At 49.5% G+C, this 24,356-nt stretch overlaps 2 protein-coding genes across 4 annotated transcripts in view; one reads left to right on the top strand and one right to left on the bottom strand.

The window, feature by feature from the left end:
* Positions 1 to 24,356, bottom strand: part of Csmd2 (CUB and Sushi multiple domains 2) — a 569,250-nt gene that overhangs the window by 284,266 nt on the left and 260,628 nt on the right.
* Hmgb4 (high-mobility group box 4) lies at positions 11,128 to 11,810 on the top strand. The gene has a single exon (NM_001109463.1). It carries the CDS (start codon positions 11,250 to 11,252, stop codon positions 11,793 to 11,795), a length of 546 nt encoding a protein of 181 aa, NP_001102933.1. The 5' UTR covers positions 11,128 to 11,249; the 3' UTR covers positions 11,796 to 11,810.

Genomic DNA, 24,356 nt, shown 5'->3' with positions numbered 1-24,356 from the left:
TGTTACCTAACAAAGGCACCCATGGCCCCTCACATGGGCCGTGGTTCTGAGCTAGTGTAGCCCAGTGGGGTTGGGGCTCCAGGCCTTTCTGCACTTCAGACTCCAGTGTAAGCCATCCCTCATCTCTGTGGCAGGCCTGCGAGAGGGCCAGATGGGGGTAGGGGAGGTATAACCCCATCCCCCTCCTTCCCCTCCGCCTGTCAGGGGGATGGAAGGGACACTGTGGCACAAGTAAGTTGATCCTTCCAGAAAAGTGTTAGTGCAAGGACAGACCCACCAGCTCTGGAACTGAGCACAAGTTCTCATACAGTTTTCCCTCCCTGGCGACACCCACTGAGTCCCCTGCCTCTGAGGTCCCTCTACCCAGAATGTTTTCTCTGACGCCACATCTGATGACCTGGCACAAGGTCACTGGTCCTATAAGCCTGGCCAACTGTTGCCTGCTCAGTGTGTCCCCTCTGTAGCAGGGTCACGTGCCACCATCCTAGGCCAACTGACTTGTAATCGATCATCTTTGGACTTGATCTTCCCAGCTAGTAAAGCAAAGCTCCACATGGGGCAGGATGGGAGTCTCTCTGTAGATCTCCAGCCACACATCGGACAGATTAGTAACCGAATGTGGCTGCCAAGCAAGGCTCCAGTCAGTGGATACAGTTTCCCCCTCCACAGAGTCAGAACCACGCCCATCCATTCATTTGCATACTGTCCACTGCAGCTGTGTTTACAGCGCTCTGTCATACCACAGAAAACACCTTGCATTAGGGGTGGGTAGAGAGGCCTAGCATATGAGAATCCCCGGGTTCAACGCCCTAAAATGATTACAGGGTACGTATCTATTGGGAGGTGGGCGGGGCAAGGAAGTTCAAGGTATTGTTGTTTACTGGCTGGTCCTTTGCTCATCCCGGGCACACGTGCCTCACTGATGATGTCACTAAATTAAACCTGAATTTCTTTTTTTTTTTTGTTCAAAAATTGTTTATTATGCAAAATGTTAACTTTTATAAAAAGTTTAATATACATCACATGGTTACAGAAAGTCACCTTCCTGTAAAAAAAAAAGGTACAAAAGCTATATACTCTATTATAGAGTTCATAATCAGGGCAACAGAGCTTTTCTCCAAGGAAACCAGAAGACCAGCTCTTATGCTGCCTTGGCAGTGTGTGCAGGGCAGCCACTCGTGTACCCCCCACACCCTTCTCGACACCCCATTTTCGGAAAAAAGCCAGTCTTTTTAAGACTTGAGTCAGGGTGGGGACAAACCTGAATTTCTAAGGAGGGACTCACAAAAGGACAAATGTGCCTTAGACATTTCATTGCCACATGAACAACATATAAACATCCATGCCAGTTAGCTTTGCATGCAAGTAAGGCTTTTCCCCAAACACAGCCTCTATCTCATTTAAATCGCACCAGCCACCCAGGCAACAAATATTTACTAACTGGTACTGTGTACCAAGATGGTGCCCCTGATCCGAGGAAGAGAACTCTGGGGGGTGGTGACTGTGCCCTTCGAATTCTTCTTAAGAGACTCCCCCTTCGCAGCATTGTTCAAGAGAATTCGATCGGGCTCCCATCGTGGCGGCTGTATTTCCTTCCGCACTCGTATCTCATCCGTTTATGTGATGTTTAATTTAAATCACATAATTACAATAACAAATATGACTCGCACTGGGAGAGCTGGCAACAGACCCAGCCGATTCTCAGAAAGTACAAGGCTCAGCTGGAGGAAGCCGGAGCACAGGGGCGGGAGGGTAGGGTGGGAGACGGCTGGCAGGCGGCCACAGGCAGCAGGCAAGAAACTCTGTTATGGTTGTGGGAGCACCAGAACACTTGTGTTGGGGGGGAAGGTTGGAGGGTGCTCACATGGATGTGTATGTGCATGTGTGTATGTGTGTGCATGTGTGTCTTTGTGTGCATGTGTGCATGTGTGTATGTGTGCGCATGTGTGTGTGTGTGTGCATATGAGTGTGTGTGCGCGTGCGTGCGTGTGTGTGTGTGTGTGTGTGTGTGTGTGTGTGTGTGTGTAGAGGTTAACCTGTGGGAGGTACCCACCTTGCATTTTGAAAAAGTTTCTCTCATTGGTCTGGAACTAGCCAGTGAGCCCCAGGAATCCTCTAGCCTCTGTCTCTCCAGCTCATGGGTTACATGTAGCTGTCATCATGCCTGACTTTCTCCACTCAGTTTCTGAGGGGTTGAACTCAGGGTCCCATGTTTGAGCAGTAAGCACTTTACCAACTGAACTCTGCAGCCCCCAGGGTGCTTGCACCGTGTGTATACGAACCGACAGAAGATGAACCAAAGCAATTGCTTACTTCCGTGGGTACTGTGCCTCCCTAAATACATTCCCTCTGCAGTCGGAAGGGGGAGCCTGAGTAACTGATCTAAGATTCCATTCCAGAAGTCCTTATGGGGGTCTTCTGGCCTGATGCTCACTTTGCATGAACTCCTGGGCTGGTTACTTTTATACACAAGCTAGAGTCGTTCTGCAAGCAGCAACTTGTGCCAGCTTGGCCGGTGGGCAAGCCTGTGATGCATTTTCTTGACTGATGATTGACGCGGGAGGTGCCACCCATTGATTCTAAGTGCTCTAAGAAAGCAGGCTGAGCAAGCCGAGAGGAACAAGTCAGCAGGCAGCACTCCCCCATGGCCTCTGCATCAGCTCTTGTCTCTAGGTGCCTACTTTGAGCTCTTTCCCCAACTTCCCTGGACGGCGGGCTGCAAGCTGTAAGATGAAATAAACTCCTTTTCCCAACTTGTTTTAGCTGTGGTTTTGATCACAGAAATAGAAACCCTAAGACAGTCGTCCCTTGCTGTAATGAAAAATTCATCTCCGTGCAACTCTCCCTGACCAGCTTCCTCTATAAATCCCTGTCCCAGATACTTTCTCTCCTCCTTGGGGGGGTTGGGGGGGTGAGCGTCAGCATCAGGAAACCCACTCCTGAACACTTGGTTTGGCTTGCTTCATTTTCTCCCGGGGCCTGTTTCTCTCCAGACTGACGAAAGCCACTACCATTTTCTTGCCTGTCCACCGTTCCTCAATACTTGACAAAGTATTTACCACAAGGGGCAGACTCACTGAATACTGCACAGAGGCACAAGGGACTATGAACCGTGTGCACGTATGATGAGGTCTCTGCTGATGAACGCAGAGGGCATGTTGTAGCTTGGGGAGCAGGTGACCTGCTGGACAGCGTGGAGGGATGTAGGGTACCATGGCTGCACGCATCCCGATTGTGGGAGCGTTGCCCCCTTGTGCCAGGAAGACACGGGTCACCACATTTGCTCTTGCCTTGGCTGTTCCTCCCATTTACTCGGCAGCTGCTGGAATACCATCCCAGGGGACTCCCCAGACGCAGGCACCCCCAGGACACCAGCAACGGAGTCTTTGTCACTGTGGGCAAACGTTTCTGTTTTCCCACAAGCGGCGCCATAAACTCCACAAATGAGCAGAACTTTGCAGTTTGGCTGATTGTTAGCTCCAGGGAGCCCCCCCCCCCCCCAGTCACACCAGGCAAATGTTTTTCCTTTAGATTCGTGGCTCCCTGGAGGATGTGTCTCAACCTGGAGCTTGGAGGAATGAGGCCCCAGGCTGGGTCTGTGGCTGGGGAAGAGCTTTGCTATTGACATCTGGGCCTTGCCTCTTGGGTGGCAGCACACTAAGGTTTTTATGGGGGCTGGAGATCGTTGTGGCCTTGCATCCCAGGCTCACGGCTGAAGGGCTGGAGGCTTCTTGCTTGACATACAGGACGTGTCCTGAAAGAGTGAAGCGATTTAACAGAGAACTCACCGGGGGTGCTGCACCAGGGCCTTGGGCATGGGTCCTCAGAAATTTCTTAGGAATGGTGTCCACCCCTGTCCCCTTCTATCTCCAATCTAAGTCACAGGGTTCAACTCTTCCCTAAACACTAAAATCCGTCAAAGGCCAGTCTGTGTCCCTCAACCTGGAGCTCCCCAAAAGGATGACCATATAAATGTATTACATGGCAATTCCTAACAGCCGACTGGATCAGAGTGCTCACGTGACCTAAGCTAGGCTCATCAGGAGATGGGCTTCCATCAGGAAGACAGGTTCCGGGGCCCTGGTTTGCGGTTGCTTGGTGGAGAGGAATGGGTGCTCACTTAGATAAAGAGGAAGAATCCCTCCAGCCTAGTTCTCTCGGGAACAGATAGGGTAGGGAAAGGGGCCCGGCATATCTTCTTTTACTCCTACTGTGCCCCATACACATACAAGATGTCCTACACTACAACTATCAGGTCTCTTCTAGTCCTGTTCCAGGCTGCTTGGGGCAGCATCTCAAAGCAGATTTATTCTTATTAGTTTCAGGGCTCTCAGGAACCCTGTTCCTTCAGGGTTCCATTCCCATCTGGGCCTCTATCACAACAGGTTAGACCTGAGATTCAGGGAGGTGGCCCTGATGCTCTGTAACTTTGAGGAGTCTCCTGTTGGCATGACCTAGGGCTAGGGAGCAGTTTTTTTTTTTTTGGTTCTATTTTTCGGAGCTGGGGACCGAACCCAAGGCCTTGCGCTTCCTAGGCAAGCGCTCTACCACTGAGCTAAATCCCCAACCCCCAGTTTTTTTTTTAAAGGGAACAGGTTTTAAGAACTTAGTGACCTTGCCAGCCCTACAGGGCATCAGCGTTTCTCCCTACCAGCTATCTTCAGCGCTGATACCACAGGCTGATCCTACACAGACAGAACAGAAGAAGGTTCAAGGTGAGGCCAGAGCCTGGGAACCAGTCAACGCTGGATTTACATCCAGGCTCTGCTCTTAACTAGGTGGACATGTAACATCACAGGACTAGAAGAGACTGATGGACGTAGCCTAGGACATCTTGTACGTGGGTGGGTCACAGTAGGAGTAGAAGAGATACTGGGATGACTTTCCAACCCCATCCGTTCCCCCACAGAACTAGGGTGTGGGGGATCCCTCCTCTTCGTCTAAGTGAGCACCCACTCTTTGTCTCGACCAAACAACTTAAATTCCTCACCAAGGTCATGGGATTCCTCAGCACAGCTGTGCTCTGTGCACTGCACTTGGAAACCACTAAGGGAATAGAGGCCTCACAGGAGAACATGAAGGGTACCTGAGCGATGTACAGAGAATGTTACCTCTGGAGTACATGGGGCGCAATAAATTGATTCATCACCCCCCCTCCAAATAGACTTCTAAGGTCAATGAGAGGGCTAGCATCTCTTCTATGCACTAAATAGAGCTGGGGTGAAAAGGTAAAGACATCGTTGCCTGCTTCCCCTGCAGCCACTCCTCCATCTCAGCCTTGCCTGTCTTCCTCCTGCACTGGAAGATGGAGAAATTGGGAAAAGACTGGGAGAAAGAGAAGACCACCTTTCCCGCCTCATGGTGGCTTCAGGCACACTTCTCTTGGAATACTTCCACAGAGGAAATGTTTTAGATGCCTTTCAAGGGCCTCTCCCACTCCACCACCATCCTGGGTGTCTTCCCTCACCCTCCGAATGTGGTTGGATAGCCGTGACAGTGCTTCCGGGGCAGCTGCATAGTTGAGGGTTTAGACCCTTTGTGATCGTGAAGGTCAGCAAGGGTTCCTGAGTTCTGTTCTCACCTATGTGCTGACCCTGTGACCTTGGGCAGTGGCTTTATACTCTGCATCCACAGTTGCAGGCCATGACAAGGGATAGGGACACTACTTCATGATGATAGCTAGGCAGAGCCGGCTGTCAAAAAGCCTCAAGGTACAGCAATGACCCCCTCTGGCAGAGACCACACCTCTGTCCAGCCAAGGAGACTTCAGAGATAAGGGACCATCAGAGAAGAAGCAATGTGAAGTAGAAACTCCAAACAGGGGGCCCTTGAGAAGTCTGTCTGGTGACTTGGATGCACATCTTTTAAATTGCTCACTCAGGGTAAGTAAGTTCCACCACTAGGTCTGAGACGTGAGATGGTTCACACAGGCACCTTCAGTGCCACATCTGGTGCATTAGCAGGCTCCAGGCACAGACGTAGATGCTATGAGGGCCATGGTGTGTGAGGCATACATTATCTCTAACGAACTAGACTTGGGCTATCAGCATGGTAAGGCTGCAACAAATGGAAAAGAGGGGGAGAACTGAGAGGGAGAGGGGGGTTCCTGTTTGCTCTTAGCCTGTCTCACCACACCTGTGTCTGTGCCACATATCCCATCCCTTCACACCTGTCTGTGTCATGTATCCATTCACTCCTGTGTCTGTGCCATGTATCCATTCACACCTGTGTCTGTGCCATGTATCCCATCCCTTCACACCTGTCTGTGTCATGTATCCATTCACACCTGTGCTGTGCCATGTATCCTATCCCTTCATACCTGTCTATGCCATGTATCCATTCACACCTGTGTCTGTGCCATGTATCCTATCCCTTCATACCTGTGTCTGTGCCACATATCCCATCCCTTCACACCTGTGCTGTGCCATGTATCCTATCCCTTCATACCTGTCTATGCCATGTATCCATTCACACCTGTGTCTGTGCCATGTATCCCATCCCTTCACACCTGTGTCTGTGTCATGTATCCCATCCCTTCACACCTGTCTGTGTCATGTATCCATTCACACCTGTGCTGTGCCATGTATCCTATCCCTTCATACCTGTCTATGCCATGTATCCATTCACACCTGTCTGTGCCATGTATCCTATCCCTTCATACCTGTGTCTGTGCCACATATCCCATCCCTTCACACCTGTGTCTGTGCCATGTATCCTATCCCTTCATACCTGTCTATGCCATGTATCCATTCACACCTGTGTCTGTGCCATGTATCTCATCCCTTCACACCTGTGTCTGTGTCATGTATCCCATCCCTTCAGACCTGTGTCTGTGCCATGCATCCCATCCCTTCACACCTGTGTCTGTGTCATGTATCCCGTCCTATCACACCTGTGTCTGTCATGTATCCCATCCCTTCACACCCGTCTGTGTCATGTATCCATTCACACCTGTGCCTGTGCCATGTATCCCATCCCTTCACACCTGTGTCTGTGCCATGTATCCCATCCCTTCAGATCTGTGTCTATGTCATGTATCTTATCCATTCACACCTGTGTCTGCCATGTGTACAATCCCATCAGACCTGTGTCTGTGTCATGTATCTTATCAATTCACACCTGTGTCATGTATCTTATCAATTCATACCTGTGTTTGTGTCATGTAATCCATCCCTTCACACCTATGTCTGTGCCATGTATTCCATCCCTTCATACCTGTCTGTGCTATGTATCCCATCCCTTCAGACCTGTGTCTGTGTCATGTATCTTATCCATTCACACCTGTGTCTGTGTCATGTATACAATCCCTTCAAACCTGTGTCTGTGCCATGTATCCCATCCCTTCACACCTGTGTATGCTCTGTACTGGTAACTTCAGGTCAAAGAAATCCAGATCATTCTGGAATGGAGAAGCAACCAGTAGCTGTTGTAATTAAACCACAAAAGAGCAGGGCTGCAGATGACTCAGGGATGTCCAGAGCCAAGCTCAGATGCCATCAGCCTCACTCTGCAGGCTGTGTGCTGGCCAACTGCAAATGGCAGCAGCTGGAGGCTGAACCACGGACACTCAGCTGCTCCCCAACTCAGCCTTTCACCCTCCTCACCAGAAAGAACAGAGATCTCTTTTTTCTCGTGGCAAACAGAAAATACCCTCAGAGGGTCTCAGATGACTTGTCCAGGCCATGGGCACATCCCTTAGGACAAGGAAATGGTTTCTAGTAGAACGGTTCTCCAAAAGAATGTGTTGAAAGGGAGGGGTGCCAGGGACGGTCATCACGGTTGGAAGGAGGGTAGGGGACTGAATGAAATAAGGCCATTTTCTAACCCTGTGGCTTGAATGGCTTTGTTAAGGCCTATGAAGGATCCCCGCCCCATGACCCCGCCACAACCCCAAGCACTGTCTGGTCTAGGTCTATGTTTTTCCAGAGGTGACCAGGTTTGTCTGACCCTTAGTGTCATGCTTCCATTCTTGTACCAGATCATTTCCACTTCCTGTCTATCTATCCAACAGACCATGGTGCTAGATGCCCCCCCCCAAGTTCTCGAAGGTTGGTGTTGTACTTAAAGAACATGATTAAAGCTTAAGAAAGCTGCATCGCTACGGAACTGTCTGCTGAGTGGAAGGCTTACTCCAGATGTTCCCAGCGGTCTCCTCAGGCCCCCTCTTCTGGTTCCAACGTCTAACCCAGCATCCATCCTCCCATTCAGTGACCACATCAGTCTTATCCAGGGTGTATTAGTTTCCCTGTCTTCCTAAGACTTGAGGATCAAAGAGCATCAATCATAAGTCTGTACTCAGTCCATGACTGGGCCTAATGTTTTCTTGAGACTGGATGCAGGATGTGAGCATGGAGGGAGGCCACACTGATGGGCATTGCTTTTATTACGGCATCATAGAAGGGGCCTGTGGTGCTGTCAGTGTGACCTATCACTGGTGCTGACCTCCGGGACAGCTTGGTTGAGTGATGCCTGCTAACTTCCTCTCCTGTAAAGGCCATCAGTTGTCCTCTTCCTGACTCTGTATCCAGCCTATGATACAATATAGAGTATGTGTCAATTATTTGTCCTGTCATTCCAGCCTGTAAATGCTGGCTGGCTCATCAAATGCCTTTTATCTTCTGTGTGTGTGTGTGTGTGTGTGTGTGTGTGTGTGTGTGTGTGTGTGTGTGTGTGTACGACCATCTGCCTTACCTTTTAGATACAGGGTCGCTTTCATTGGCCTTGAGGTCATTGATTCGGGTAGATCAGGTGGCCAATAGTTACCAGGGAGCCTCCTTGCCTCTGCCTCCCTGGTACCATTTTTCATTTCACTTGTTTCACTTTAAAAAAAAAGATCTTATTTATTTATTTGTTTGTTTATTTCATGCATATGAGTGCACTGTCGCTGTCTTCAGACACACCAGAAGAGGGCATTGAATTCCTATTACAGATGGTTGTGAGCCACCATGTGGTTGCTGGGAATTGAACTCAGGACCTCTGGAAGAACAAGTCAGTGCTCTTAACCGCTGAGCCATCTCCCCAGCCCTTTGTTTCACTTTTCAATGTGGATTCTGGAGCCAAGCTGGGGTCCTCACGCTTGCGTGGCAAACACTTTGCCAATGGAGCTGTTGCCTCAGTTCCTTCACTGATTTTTAAAGGCGTGACTTTGAGAGCAAGACTTGACTGGAGATCACCCTCTGACAGGCAAAGGCAGCTCTGGAGCTCCCGTCTGTCTAGCCCTGGAAGCCATACTCTTCCCTCCTGCATTGTTACCAAGGAAAGCATCTCTCACACTTGCCTAGATGGAGTTCTTCATCTCAGCCAGGAGCATTAGTGAGTCTTGAGATCAGCCAGTGGGTTTTCTTCCAATCATCAAAATCAAACACAACAGAAAATATGTCACACACATAATACAGTTTAGTACTTGAAACTATGACCTCTTTCTTATAATGGCAAGGAAAACAGCAACCCCAGTGGGGTTTCATAGAGGATTATATGGATTGAATATACTCAGAAACTGAGGCTGATACACATTATATATGGTCACATATGTTAATGAACTGACACAAAATGTACTTTTTATTGTAGACTGCAATCAAGAGATCTAAACAAAAACTGAACTCATAGCCAGACTGAGAGCCAGTAGATTTAAAATGCCCAGCCTATAAACTGTTTAAATAAAGCCTTATTGGCAAAGACATTTATTTATGGATTGTCTGTGGTTACTTTTGAACCAGAAGGGCAGAGCTGAGTATTTGCAACAGGAAATCCCGCCATCCATTAAGCCTGAGGTCTTTACTGTCTGGCTACTAGACCAATGCCCCTACCTAGAGGACATCTTGTAATTCAGGACATTAGATGGAAGAAGCTGGGTCCTTACCCTTGGCAGGCACCGCTCCTGAATGTGCTTCTGGGTCTTTAGAGACTATGAGGGTCTGGATCTCTAGAATTTCAATACCCTTCTGCTTGGGGTTGATGCCTACCTATATGGTGAAAGATTACTGACACAGTACTTTGGTCCAGGTCCCAGCAGAATAATTTGAGGAGTATTTAACAGACTATTCGGCCAAAGAGATGGCTCAGAGATTAAGAGCACTGACTTCTCTTCCAGAGGTCCTGAGGTCAATTCCCAGCAACCACATGGTGGCTCACAACCATCTGTAATGGTATCCGATGCCCTCTTCTGGTGCGTCTGAAGACAGTGTACTCACATGCATAATAAAATAATTTTTTTAAATAAGCAAGACTATTCACAAAGGCGAGGGTAGGGTTTCTTGCCCTATGCATGTGGCACTACTGTCCCCCACTGGATTTTCAGTAGAGCCACTTACAGACAGGTCTGTTGGGCTTCACTGCACTCTCCTCTAGTGGGGTATCAATTTTTACCCCAAAGAAGCCAATTTGCTTAACTGTTTTAGTACTTTGTAAACTAACCCTGAGAAATGAGGAACCTTTCCAGGATGGGGAGGGGCTGCCGGAAGAGCTAAGAAATCATATTTTCAATGTAATTAATAAACTCTCAGCTTCTCTTCCCTCTTTCCCCTCCAGTTTCTTCAGAGAAATGAAAGGATTCAGACTCTGAGCGGAAGCGCTTGGGTTTTAAATTAGACAACTTTGTCCTGACGGGAACCAAGTCCCAGCTGTCATAGCTGATTATTTTTAGAGTTACTACTAAACCCTTCGTGCAGCAGGTACTACCCCTGCTCAAGGCAAACAGAAAGCCTTCACATGTTATCATGACAGCTCCCGAGACATCCCCCCTCCTCGCCTTCATTATTTCCAGCCTGCGTGGAGGATGAGGAGGCGGCATCCTGACAATCACACGGAGTAAGGCAGCCCTTGTTATGACCCACCAGGAGACGGGGATATAAAGACCCCCGAGGCTGAGCAAAGCCCGCAGCCTCCAGGAAGCCAAAGGGAAAGATTCCCAGGGCCAGTAGCAGTTCTAATAAGGTTCAAATAAACCTTCATCTTTCATTAGAGGAAGAAAAAAAAAAGTCCCTGGAGAAACCAACCACTAAGAGGGCCTATCTGCAAGTGGCTGAGCTTGGCTGGCATTGGTCAGCTTGGGGATGACATCACAATTTCCCTTCTTTGACCCAACAAAGTCCACCAGCATTGAAAAGGCCGGGCGCTGGCTGAGGCTCACATACAGAGAAAATCCCACCATAAGTAGGGCACCTTCTAGATTGCTCCAGGGGTTATAGAGACAGAAATCTCTGCTATCCAAATCAGCAGGATCCAGCAAAGGAAATCATGATTTTATAAACATGGGGAAAAAAGTCCAGCTAAGACCCAAGGTGAATGTCTCTTCTTACATCCATTTTATGATAAATTTCAGAAACAAATTCAAGGAGCAACAGCCAAACACCTACCTTACCTTTAACGAATTCTCTAGAAGGTGTTCAGAAAAATGGAGGTCCATCTCGAAAAATGAAAAGGCAAAGTTTGAAGCCATAGCCAAACTCGACAAAGCCCGGTACCAGGAAGAAATGATGAATTACGTGGGCAAGAGAAGAAAGAGAAGAAAGAGGGACCCATTGGCACCTCGGAAGCCTCCATCCTCCTTCCTGCTCTTCTCCCTGGACCACTTCGCCAAGCTGAAGCAAGAGAACCCCAACTGGACAGTGGTACAGGTGGCCAAGGCTGCCGGGAAGATGTGGTCCATGATTACAGATGTGGACAAAAGACCCTATGAACAGAAGGCCGCAATTATGCGAGCAAAGTACTTCCAGGAGCGGGAGGCCTACCTCAGCCAATGCCAGAACAGTAAGATCAACCTCCAGGGATCGTCCAAAAGCAGTTTGAAAGAATAAAATGTCATTCAACTGGCTCTCTGGCCCTGTCCTACGTGGTTAGAGTGCCCTTGGATGCTATGCTATGAAAGTGAGTGGTTCAATGGAGGTCCAGCCTTGGGGAGGCTGGCTTTCAGAGAGGGAACTGGCTGCAGGACCCAAACGTCCTGGGTTAACCTGGGTGCTCAAGCACATGTGCAAAGTCATTTGGGCATGGGGAGCCACACAGCTGCTTCTGTGACCAAAGTATAGTGATTGGCTCAGATGTATTCACAAAATTCCTAGCTTCTGCCATGGCTTGCCATCTCGTGGGAATGGGGCCAGACTGAGAAGGGATTGTGCTGTCTGTGCAGGCAGCCATTTTGATTTTGATTACGACTCTAGGTTTGGAATCCAGTTGTTTGGATTCCCACATGCCAGGTCTATGGGACAGGGGCCTTGGGATGTTCCTGCCTAGTGTGGGAACCCAATGACAGAGAAGGTTATGACAAAATAAAGCGACGGGAATGGTGGTGAATGAGAAGCACAGGGGGTAGGGGTGGAGGGATGAGGTCCCCCAAGAAGCTCTCATGTTGGTGAAATCCTTACTTCCCCATGGCTTACAGCTGGTACTCCAGCTTGGCTCTGCTTCCCCTTCACCCTCTCAAGAGACACCGTCATTTTCTGCTTCATTGAAAAGAGAGATCATCAGACATAAGTAGTCTCCCTCAAAAACTGCACCCCACACCCACACCCCCCCCACTCCCACCTTGTGTCTCCTACGGAGCCCCAGCCGCCTCCTTGAAAGCAGGGTACAGCACCTGCATTGTGTATCATCTTAGTGACTAGACGGGGCAGCACAGTTCTGAATACTTGATAGGTGGCCTCGCTTCAAGCCAATGGTACCCTACCTCGCTAGCCAATTTGCCCTAGAAAGTTTCCTTGCAGTTGGATGAAGCAGTCCATCCAAGGATCTGGGAGAAAAATGTCTGGCAGCTGAGGGGACCTTAAGCTGACAGTGAAAAGCGGAGGCTCTGCCCTCCAAGCAGAAGGGAGGCTGTAGCAACCATACAAGTATAGTGTGCATTTCTACAGCTGAGCTATCATGTGACAATTATGGCCGAAACCTAGGTTGTGGCCTTTTGAAGGCTCAAGCAAAGGACGCAAGGCTAGAAGTGAAGATATTTCTCAGAGGCTAGCCTCGACCATAAGCTCTTCCTTCCTGCCTTTGTGTCTTCAGCAAGGTCATAACAGACGAACTTCCACAGCCAGCAGGTGGCTAAACTCTACAGAAGTATTGTGCTAAGACATGGGACAAAGAATGCCAACTGGCAAACTTCTAGAAGGTGCCATTGACAGCTTTGTTCCTCTGCCTCGATTGTTATTCTCTCCAACCCTTTGTTACTAATTCTTAAAATGTGTTTCAAACATCTCCTCTGTCCGGTGCTTAGACACAGACTTTCCTACCTCCTCATTGCTGGCTCCTGAATGGCAGCTGTCTAGTGCACGGTTGCAGGGCACATTGGACTCTGCTCTGGGACCTTGTGCTATTCCTTTCCAGTTTGCTGTGCCATGAGAATGTGGGTGGTCAAGTCAGTTTTGACAGCAGGATGCAGGGCATCCTTAAAGACACAAAAGATGCTTGCAGACAATGGGAGGAGATGACTCTATTGAATTCTAGTGACCATAATGGAGGACAGTAGAGACTCACAGAAGGATGGGAAAGAAGAGGGACTTGCATCTAACATGATGGGTGGGAGAGTGGGTAATCCAACAAGATGCCCTGCCTTTGAGAGAACAGAGACAGCCTCTGGGCCCAGCACCATCTTCATTTCCAGTCTTCTCTGGTTCCTCTCTCTGTGTACTCATTAATATATCCAGTACTTTAACAGTTGTCCTGTATCATACCAGTAACTTCTGGTATTGGGGACATATCAAGGGAGAAAGCGACAGAAAAGTCAGCCAACAAACTAGAGTTAATCACTAGTGCTAGGTGAAGGGACGATGACAGGTTGGGTAGAGGGCACTCTTAAGTGGGCATGTGTGTATGTGCATTCATGCATACATGTGTGCATGTGCATGTGTGTGTGTGTGTGTGTGTGTGTGCGCATGTGTGTGTAGGTCAGAGGGCAACAGTAGGACTTGGACCTCTTCCATCCCATGGGATCCAAATACGTTGTCAGTCTCCATGGCATGTGCCTTTATCTGTAGAACCATTTAACCATCCCAGCACCTAGTTTATAGCACAGTTAAGGATACTGAGTCTTGTGGAGAATGTCCTTTGAAGCTACAGGGCTACAAGGGCTAAGGTCCTAAGGCCAGAAGAAGGCGTGACTGTATTTCAGGGACTTGGGACATGCTCAGGTACCTCATGTAAGTTGAAGTCTGGGTGCTAGGCTTGGCAAGTTCACAGGAAACATGAGTGCAGCTGGGACCCACAGAGTTCTGTCAGTGTGGTGGAAGGGAGCCATGTGCCCCCATCTATGACGTGTACTATTGATCTTTCTAGAATCTTCAGAGACTATCAAGTGCCAATCGCCCATGATAAGTTCAGGAAAAGGAGGCACAGCTCAAAAGACGCAAGGATAATCGACTCATGTTCCCCTCCAAGAGCAGAGATAATGAGGGCTTTCCACCGGGAATTGCTTAGAGTGCCCATTGCTAAAAACCCAGCGTGGCAACTCTGAGATTGTTCTCTCTCTGATTCATTCTCCCCAGAAGGGGGCTGGTAAAGATGGGCAACAGAATGTTCCAGAGGAAAGCTTTATCTGGGACCTCACATGTGCAGGGGGGGCAGGTGGTTCTGCTCCAGTCCCACTTCTGACCCTTCCCGTCCCCGCAGTGAGGTCACGTCTGCCTGTTGATCAGTTCCTCAGTAATGAAGTGGACCCTCCTCTTGCTTCCCCTTCATCTGCCAATTGATTCTGTGCTGGAGAGGGAAATAAGTATATTTCATTCATTGGGTTTCCCTCAAATCCCGACAGAGAAGTAGATCAAGGTTGCAGGACGATCGATGTGAAAATGTCATTCAACCACACTGGGATCTTTTTGTCTGGGCCATCCACTAAAACCTCTGCTGTTTAGGGGATTGAAGCTCTAGTTCTCTGGCCTATAAGATCCACAGACAGGGTGGGGTCAACAAGGTGACATCATAAAGGCTGGGGTGCTCTGTTGTCATGTGACAGATAAGATCTGACCTCCTGGTGAGCTGAGAATAAGCCAGGGCCATTGTTGTAAATGCGCTGTGGGGACAGGGTAGGGATGGGGCTTCCCTTGGTAATGGTGGGGTGTGGTGTTTGGCTTAGTCTGCAGCAGAGTAGTTTAAAGTAGGTGAAGGTACCACCTTCAGGAAACAGGTCACCCAAAGAGACCAGGGGACTCTGAGGCTGTCCTTGATCTCTGAGTTGGGGTGCACTGACCAACAGCTTTGCTGTCCCCACTCAGGTTTCCTGGTTTACTCTCTGCTATGCAGACTGGCTGGCTATGCTTGTAAGATTCTCCCCTTTAACAGTGACATGCTTGCCTGGTTGCCTGTCACCTGTGGGAGTCAGATATGACACAATCAGGTCAGAAACCAGTCTCACTGTCCCTGGGCTTGTAAGATGCTCTTAGAGGCTCCTCCTCCTGATATCTCAGTCTATGTTTCCCTCCCCATCTAGGGTGAGCTGCGTCTAGAGATTCCATTGCAATAAAGACAGTAACACAAAAGTGTTGGTCTATCATTTGTGCACGTTCATGGGTGTGGAAGTCACAAGACAATCTGTCATTCATATGTGCTTAAAACATACACAAGCATGAGCTGGCGCATGCACACACACACACACACACACACACACACGCACAAGCACACATGCACACATGCACACAGGTGGTCTCTTACTGGCAGGAGTTTGCCAAGTGTCTGCCTGTCTCTGGCCTGAGAACAAGAACGTGCCATCCTGCCTGACTTTTATTTGGGTTCTGGGGATAAAAGACAGACATTTGCCTAACTGCTACCTCCCTAACCATGTCATTTTGCTGTAATTCCTACGACTTTAACCTAGTTCCCCTTTGCTTCAAGCACACTGACATATGGAAAACGGCCCATGAAAGAAGATCGCATGGCAAGGCACAAAGATGGCAGTGGTACACAACAGGAGTTGAGGTACCCAGCCTGGTCTTCAAGGAACTAAGTCCTTCCAAGAACCAAGACAGATCTAGGAACTGGACTGTCTCTAGACAAAGAACTGGGCTCTGTAGTCTTAGGGATCCCCTTTCTGGAGCTTGTGACCCAGCTAGGATGCACCCGATTCCAGACACGTAGCCTGAGAGGTGTAAGACTTGAGGTCATTTGTTACCACTTGGAATAGTCGGTGGATGCAGAGTTTGGCACCAAGCTAAGGAGAGAGTCACGACATAGACCTGTAGCATGTGGGATAGCTGTGGTGTCTGGAGCAGGGAGGGGCTGAGAGAGCATTGGAAAGATCGTTAGGACAAATCTTCAAATGTTCAAGCAGAGTGTTGAAAGCAAGACTTGGAGGGTGTTGCTTGTGAGGACAGGAGGAACGCATATTAGAAACCGAGAGGAAGAGATCCTTTGTAAGGCACAGTTTAACGATACTGTTGTCTGTGGATTCGTGGCAAAGAGGAGGTGTCCAGGGTTAAAATTTCTTGCCTTGTTCTCAGGAGGAAATCCTTGGGATAGTGAGGAACCAGGGTGCTCCTTTTGAAAGTCCTCTCTGCTGGGGGTAAATGATGTTGGGTATTAGGAAAGGGCTTTTAAGGACTGTTTGGAAATTAAGCTGGGGTGGGAGTGATGTAAATAATCCTTTGGGTAAGACTCCAGAGGCTCAAAAGGTTCCTGCAGACAGAGATCAGCAGCTTTGGCCTTAAGGGTCCTTTAGCTCAAACAAAAGACCCTGTGAGAATGGACCCATGAGAGCTGCGTCTTGGCTGTCTTAGCCAGAGGTCCGGGTAGGGAAGGCTTAGTCGCAGTGAATATGTGGCTATTGCTATGGTCAGTTTATTAAAAGTGAATCTCGTGGTCTTACAGTCCCTGTCTCCTCCAGGTGTTAATGAGCTCCAATCCTGGTGGCACGAAACATCTCAGGTTAGGTTCTGGTACATTTTAGGTAGGTCACACAAGCCATAGCATGGGTGGTCTCTGGGGCTAGAGTCCAGGTTTTTGTTTGGAGACAATCCCAGTGACCATGAGGGTGATGCCAGTGAGAATTACAGGAGACACCCCCAACTCCACAAAGGTTTTGAGAAAAGGCTGACAGCTGGGTCTGAAAGGGGCTGAGAGAGCACAGAATTTAATTTCTTAACAAACTGGCTAATCAATCAATAATTTTGTTCTTAGTCTTGTAATCTATCCCAGGCTGGCCTCAAACTCACAGTGATCCTCCTGTCTTCATCTCGCAAGTGCCGAGACAGGCACATGACACCACGCCTGGCCCAGTACAGTATTTAAAAGGGCTGTTGGATGACGAGCCAAGCCCTACCCAAACACATGCTTCGAAGGAAGGAGGGCTTAACGGGGGAGAAGCTGAGTTTAGAAGTAGGAGCCCTGAGTGGAAAGCTCTCCTAGGCTTTCAAATGGGATCAAGAAAATGTCCGCACTTTCGGACTCCTCTGTGCCTCACGTTTCCCTTCTCTCTGAGTAGGAAAATGTGATGCTGTGACTGTGATGCAGTCCCATCGTATGTTAAGACATTTGAAGAAGGGTCACTTCTCTTGTTCCATTTTGAAAACTGTCAAGTCCAAACAGACAGCTTCCTGGAGTCTCTATTTAAGAATGTATGCAGTAGCCGCATCCACACTGGACCAGACTCACATGAGGATGCTATACTGGGCTGTGACTCTGGGCACGAGTGACTGTTTTGCACATGGAAGAGACAGGAATCAGCAGGGGCCAGCAGGCAGACTGGTCCTTAGCTTCAAAAGTGACTTGGGAATGACCTCCCGGGCTCCATTCTTGCTTTGGTGCCATCCTCTTCCCCTGTGTGAGGTCTGGACCAAGAGACTCGCTTCTAATGACTTGAATACAGCAAAAGTAGTAGGATGTCACTTCTGATAGCAGGTTATATAGAAAAGACCGTGACTTCTGTCATACTCTCTTTGGCTTGCTCTGATGAGCAGAGCAGCCTGTCAGAGCTGCCCTGTGGAAGGGAACTGAGGTGGTCTTCTATCAACAGCAACGGGGAGCAGGAACCAGTAGGCAGACCGTCTTGGAAGCCATCCTTTCCTCAACGGGAGTCCTGCTGGACTGCCTGATCTGTCTTTCATGGAAATCTAAAGTTCAAGAATCCTACATAGCCACACCTAGGCAACAGGAGAGAATAAACATTATTCCAAACTGCTAGGTTTGGGGCTAATTTGCAATAGATAGGAGATAACTGATACACCCACTCTGAGGCCCTACAATGTATTTCCAACTAAAAATGTCATCCCAATCCCTCTAGTGCTCAGGACCATTGTACCTGAAACTCTAACCTTCTACATCCACCCATCCATCCATCCATCCACCCATCCATCCATCATCCATCATCCATCCATCCATCATCCATCCATCCATCCATCCATCCATCCATCCATCATCTATCTACTTATTTAGTTCGAATGCATGCTCACACATGTACATACATAAATGTGCCACAATGCGCATGTGGAGGAGGTCAGAGGACAACTTATGGAAGTCAATTCTCTTTCCATCATGTGGGTCCTGGGGAATCCAGCTACGGTCGGCAGGCTTGAGCGACAAGTATCTTCTAATAAACCATGTCACCCACCTCAGGATCATCCTTCCCTGGAGTCCATGGAGCGTTCCCATCACCCTATGGGTCAGGTATCACTTTCCCCAGGAAGCCCCTCCATTAGACCTCTGACTCCCCCATAACATCTATAATGTCCACCAATGGCCATCTCCGTGCATAGTGGAGCTGTAGCTATTGCCGGTCTCCCCAGCTTGGAGGTAGCCTTGTCTCACTCACCCAGTGTCCTGATACAGTGTTTCCCACAGATTGAAAAGATCACAGTAACAAACTTTGATGTTTCTGCCATGCCTGCTACTGTTTGAAGCACTTTGTGGTAATGATCTTAATAAAAAGACCTAGAGGGGCTGACCATGCAGATGTAAGGCTATAATTCCAGCACGCGGGAGGCTAACACAGGAGAACAGCCGAGGCAAGTTCAAGGTCAGGCTGGTCATCTGGCCTAGGCAAGCAAGCAAGCAAGCAAGCAAGCAAGCAAGCAAGCAAGCAAGCAAGCAAGCAATAGGAAGAACCAAAGCAAATAAAAACCCGAGTCTGAATGAGGCAGGTACTTCTGTGTGCATATGTGTGTGCATGCATGTGCACATGTGAGTGTGCATGTACGTAGCAGCAAGTGTGCGTGCCATCCTCCTAATTCTATGGCTGCCAACTTCAGGAGTTCAGCAAGGCCTGCTCACGAGAGATCACCCCAGCAGGGCTTGTTGACTGTTGATCTTCCCTCAGTGAAGGAAGAGATGAGAAGATCACGGGACCTCACTCGAGTATCCAGCCATTCTTCCCGTTCGATTGTCTGCAATTCTGCCCTAGCCGCACATGGCCTTGAGATCTTCGGCAAGAGCTATATACGTAAGGGGAGGAGGCACCCTCTACACAGCCATGGGGAAGCCATCATCCCTGGTGCGTTCCAATCTTCCATGACGACTATGCTTCAGACCATGAGCTCTTAGCCACTGTGAGTTAGCCTTATGTACTCAAGGGTTCCTCACAGAGGACTCTGGTTTGTCACTGGGACCTTACAAAAAAAGGTGGGTGGATGTTGCCTGGTTACCCCCCCAACCCCTACTCCTACACAGAGTGAAAACTCTCATAACACAGGACAACACAGGGTCTCTCACTGAAGCTGGAGCTCACAGATTTAGCCTAGACTGGCTCTCCAGCAAGCTCCACGAATCTTCTTTGTCCCCCAACACTGGGAGTAGAGCACACACCAACATCATACCCAGCCTTTTGCGTGGACGCTGCAGATCTGAGCACGCAGGTCCTCATCTGTGTACAGCAAGCACTTCATAGGCTGAGCCATCTCCGTCTCCCCTGCATTATTTTGAAGGTTTTAGGAAGGAAACCCAAGGCCATCAGCCACGCCAGGCAAGAACTGTTCCGCTGACCCACATTCCCAGTTGCCAGGCACTTGAAACATCCCATTTTGCAGATGACATATGTAGACACTGGCAAATGCTCGTCTCGTGCTTTCTGGAGAATGGGTGAATAACGAGATCTTTGCAGACACCAGAGTGCAGCCATAGGTCCCCCATATATCCGGACACACATTCTAGGCTTGGCTGGTGACACCTGATCTACGCTTGGGGGCCTGTGCAAGAAGGACTTGCCTGGCATTCCCAAGCACACCCCGCCACTCTCTTTGCAGCAACATCTCTGGCTCATATCCTGTTATAAACCACCTGAACTACCTGATACCCGTGTCAGAATGAACAGACACTGTCCTGTATTTTTAATGCATTATCTGCAATTAGCCGCAGCGCTGAGCGTGAAAGACTCAGTGGTCCCCTGAGCAGCCCTTCCCTGTTGCAGCTACATTTGTGTCGAAGAATCTGGCCAGGTGCCTCTAACCCACACTGCCCCATCAAAGGGGCAGACGAATCTCCAGACACATAGCCTCTCTGTCCCCTGGCTCCTACTCCATTCCACAGTTCACCTGCTCCTTCTGCCATCTCTCTCTCTCTGCTCCCTAAACACCCTGGGCAGAATGCCCTCCAGGGGAGCCTCAAAGACAGGGTGTGCCCTGAATGCCCTGGGGAAAAGAGGCTGCTCTGCAGGGAGAGGCTGAGATCTGAGATGTGTGGTCAGCATCAAGGGGCCTCTGCAGGGGCTTCGGTTGAGAACTGTGCTGTGGGAGGGAGCGCCTGGGGTGCACAGCTTCTCTGTGGTAAACTGACCACTCTCAAGCATCACGTGGGGTGCTTGAGGTACCCTCTCTTCTAAGTGCTCTGCAGGCATTAACCCATTGCGGAGGGCCTTCAGGAATCCAGTTCCCATTGAACAAAGATGGGCTCACCTCTCATCGGCAGTGAGAGGGAGGAATTACATCACAGGAAACTGGTGTGTTTTGGGAAGAAGGTTCTGGTTGAGAAGCTGAGCTTTGCCCTGGATCCAATGTGGTTGGAAGGCAGTGTGATGATTCCGTGGATGGATGTTTCCTGAATTGAATCCAAAGGGGGGCGGGGGGGGTGAAAGACTGAAGCAAGACAAGGGCTGCAACTGGCAGAGGGCAGAGAGAGGCAGAGAGAAGCAGGCATCACCCTCCTTCAACATGATGGAGGGGCTGTTAGAACCTTGTTTGTTTCCCCTTCCTTCCTTCCTTCCTTCCTTCCTTCCTTCCTTCCTTCCTTCCTTCTTTCCTTCTTTCCTTCTTCCTTTCCTTTCTTTGTTCACTTTACATTCTGATTGTAGACCAACTTTGTACCACCCCTCCCCATTCCCCTTTCCTCCAAGAAAGAGGAGACCCCACTGATTACCAACCCGCCCTGGCACATCAAGACACTTCAGAACCAGATTCATCCTCTCCCACTGAGGTCAGACAATGTAGCCTAGTTAGGGAAACAGGATCCACGGGAGCCACAGCCAGGGACAGACCTCTCTGCCTCCACTCCAGTTGTTGGGGGAACCCCTAAGAAGATCAAGCTGCACATCTGCTACATATGTGTGGGAGTGGGGGACTAGGTTCAGACCATGTATTCTATTTGGCTGGTGGTTTGGTCTCTGGGACCCCCCCAAGGGTCCAGGTTAGTTGACTCTGTTGGTCTTTCAACAGAGTTCCTACCCCTTTGGGGCCCTCAATCGTTCCCCTAACTCTTCCACAAGCTCACAGCTAGTCTTTGGTTATGGGTCTCTGCATCTTTTTTAGTCAGCTGCTGGTTGGAGCCTCTCAGAGGACAGTTAGGCTAGGCTCCTGTCTGCAAGTATAACGGATTATCATTAGACCTTTGTTTTTATATTTTAAATTTGTGCCTGAGTTCAGAAGAGATTTAGAAAAGCTCTCAGGTTTGTCTGAGAGTGGCCTCATCTGGGGGGCACTAGGGGTTAGGGGGGACAATGGGACATTCTCCAAGACCCACTTGTAAGTCCCTGGGGCTCTAGCCTCCAAGATCTGCCAGGGCTGGGCCACTGATGACCATCAGAGTCAGCCGCTCATTCTGTGTCATGTGACAGCTTCAACAAAGACACATGGGCCTGATTGACCACCTTGTCAGGGCTGAAAGTGCTGTGGAAATTCTAGAGATGGCCCTCCTTTAGTGGCACCAAGAGCTGGCCGTGGATTGGTGAGGTTGGGCTCATTACGAAAGGCAGAGTTGGCCAGGAAGGGAGGTAGCCAATGGGAGGTGAGGAAGAATGTGGGCTCTTGGGCCAGTCTCTCCATCGCAGGAACTGCTCCCGACACTAACCAACGATGTGGCCCTGAGCAATTTACTGAGTGTGATAGATTCGGTTTTCTCTCCTGATTAATGGGATCCCAAACTCTGCTTCTGGGTTGTGTCTTGAGATAAGAATGAGGTGTGGGATAAGGTATGTGTACAGTTACTGGGGAACAGACCCCATTTTGAGCACCTACTGTATGCCAGATATGGTTCTAGTTACCTCATAAACACCGACACACGTAACTCATGAGGCAGAGGCTGGGAAGATGGCCACCACATCACTTGCCTGAGGTCACACAGCTAGCGAGTGGAAGAACTCAGGTGTTTTGAGTCTGCCACCTTCTCTCCACAGCCTCTTGTGGTAGCTATGAGACTCTCCCTCCCGCTGGAGCACCAAACCAAAAGCTTGCAGACTCAAGGCCAAGTTTTGATGGTGATTTAATGCCCCAGAAGTCCCCAGACCCCAGACTTTCACTGGTAGCTAAGCCTAAGCTGCTTGCTGGACTCTGGCTCAGAAAGCATTTGTTTCCTTGTAGAAGGTCAAAGCATTCTTGGTGTGACAGATGATACAGATTTAGGTCAGTACAGTCAACGGATCAAATAAAACAGTATTGCCCTGTTGGGATAGCCACACCTTTCATGAGTATGAAAGTCAGAGAAAGCACTGGAAGGGGAGTAAAGGCTAATGTGGGAGGGGCTGGCCAAATGCTTTGGCCTTTGACTGGCAAGCGTGCTGTGTGGGCAGAAGGCCAATGGCCACTGGAAGGAAATGGTCAGACTGGCAGATTTCCTTCAGTCCTTTCACAGCACAGAGCTGTCCAGAGTGCTGGAGCTCACAGCCCAAGGTTGACTCAGCATTCCCAACTCCTTGGGCTGGGTTCAAGTGTCTCAAGTGCTAGGTGGATTGAAGGTGAAGGACTTGTGGGCCCAGCGACTCCAGGAACTGAGGTCTCCTCTCACGGACTCCTCCAGCCCTCTGCACAGCCACATGGGGGAGATGGGGACCCGATGCTCACACCACAGCTCCCTCCGCCAGACTCATCACCATCAACCTCTTTTAGGCTCATCTTCTCTTAATTATAACTCTAAATCGCAGGGCATTACCATTCTGAGAACTGAGGGGGACTTAGGTACTTAGAGGATTCAGAATAGTCACAAGGGTTCTCTTCTGCAGACCTTCAAAGCCACACAGACAACACGAGTCGATACAAGGGCACCGGGAGATGGCTCTCAAGCTCTCTTCACAGAGCACGAGGTTGTTATTCTGCATTATTTTGTTTAGTTCAAGGAGGCAAAGAGCAGTTTTCTCCATCACCTCCCGAGGGAGCCCAAAGGGAAAACAGACTTTAGGCTGATGGGGAAGCTCTGTTCAAGGTTGCTGGCCTGGTCCGAGCCTTCCTGGGGACTTTTCTTCTCCCCAACAAGCTGAGATAGATTCCTACAGTTCTGCTCGCACCCGCTGAGTATGCCTCTCCCTATTGTGAGCTGATTGGACGAGGCATGGACATCATCTGAGGAGGAGAGCTGCTCAGACTCTCTCTCTCTCTCTCTCTCTCTCTCTCTCTCTCTCTCTCTCTCTCTCGGTGATTTGAATAAGAGATTCAGATGTGATATCAGTTAACTCGTGGTCCCCAGAGCTAGAAAGTCAGGCCCTCCCAGGGGCTGAAGTGACCGTTTTGGATGTATGAGGAGTAGGTGGGGGAGGGGCACACCTGGGTAGCACTTTCCGTCCTGCATAATTGTTCAACCTCTCCCCACCCCTCTAAAGCCAGAGGGTCATCCTGTCCCGTGAGGTCAGTGCCACATGAAGGTGAGCACTGGTGTACAGAGGAGTCCTGAGGCGTCTGAGATAAACAGAATTCCTGCTTTATTTTCTCAGACACATCGGGACTTCTCCCACGCTTTATCAGACTGGGGGCTGCATGCCCTGGGTGCTTCTACCTGAGACAGAGGCAACTCTGCTTTCTATCCAATGAGGAGAGATGGCTGAGCGTGAGGTGGGAAACCAGCACGTGGTGGGGGAAGGGGGGCCCTTCCTGAGACCTCCCCACTCCTGCCTCCTGCTGACTTGAATCAGATGCCAACATGGGCCTCCCCAGAGCCTCCAGCCTGCTGGGCTAGGTTGTCTGTGACCTCCTCAGCTTGACAGAAAGACAGACCAAAGGCCCTGCAGAGAAGCCATTGTTAGGACACAGCAC

This window comes from Rattus norvegicus, chromosome 5 (genome assembly GCF_021556685.1).
Source record: "Rattus norvegicus strain SHRSP/BbbUtx chromosome 5, alternate assembly SHRSP_T2T, whole genome shotgun sequence".
NCBI lineage: Eukaryota > Metazoa > Chordata > Mammalia > Rodentia > Muridae > Rattus > Rattus norvegicus.
Note: the sequence above shows the minus strand (reverse complement) of the source record. Positions and strands in the feature narration are given on the sequence as shown.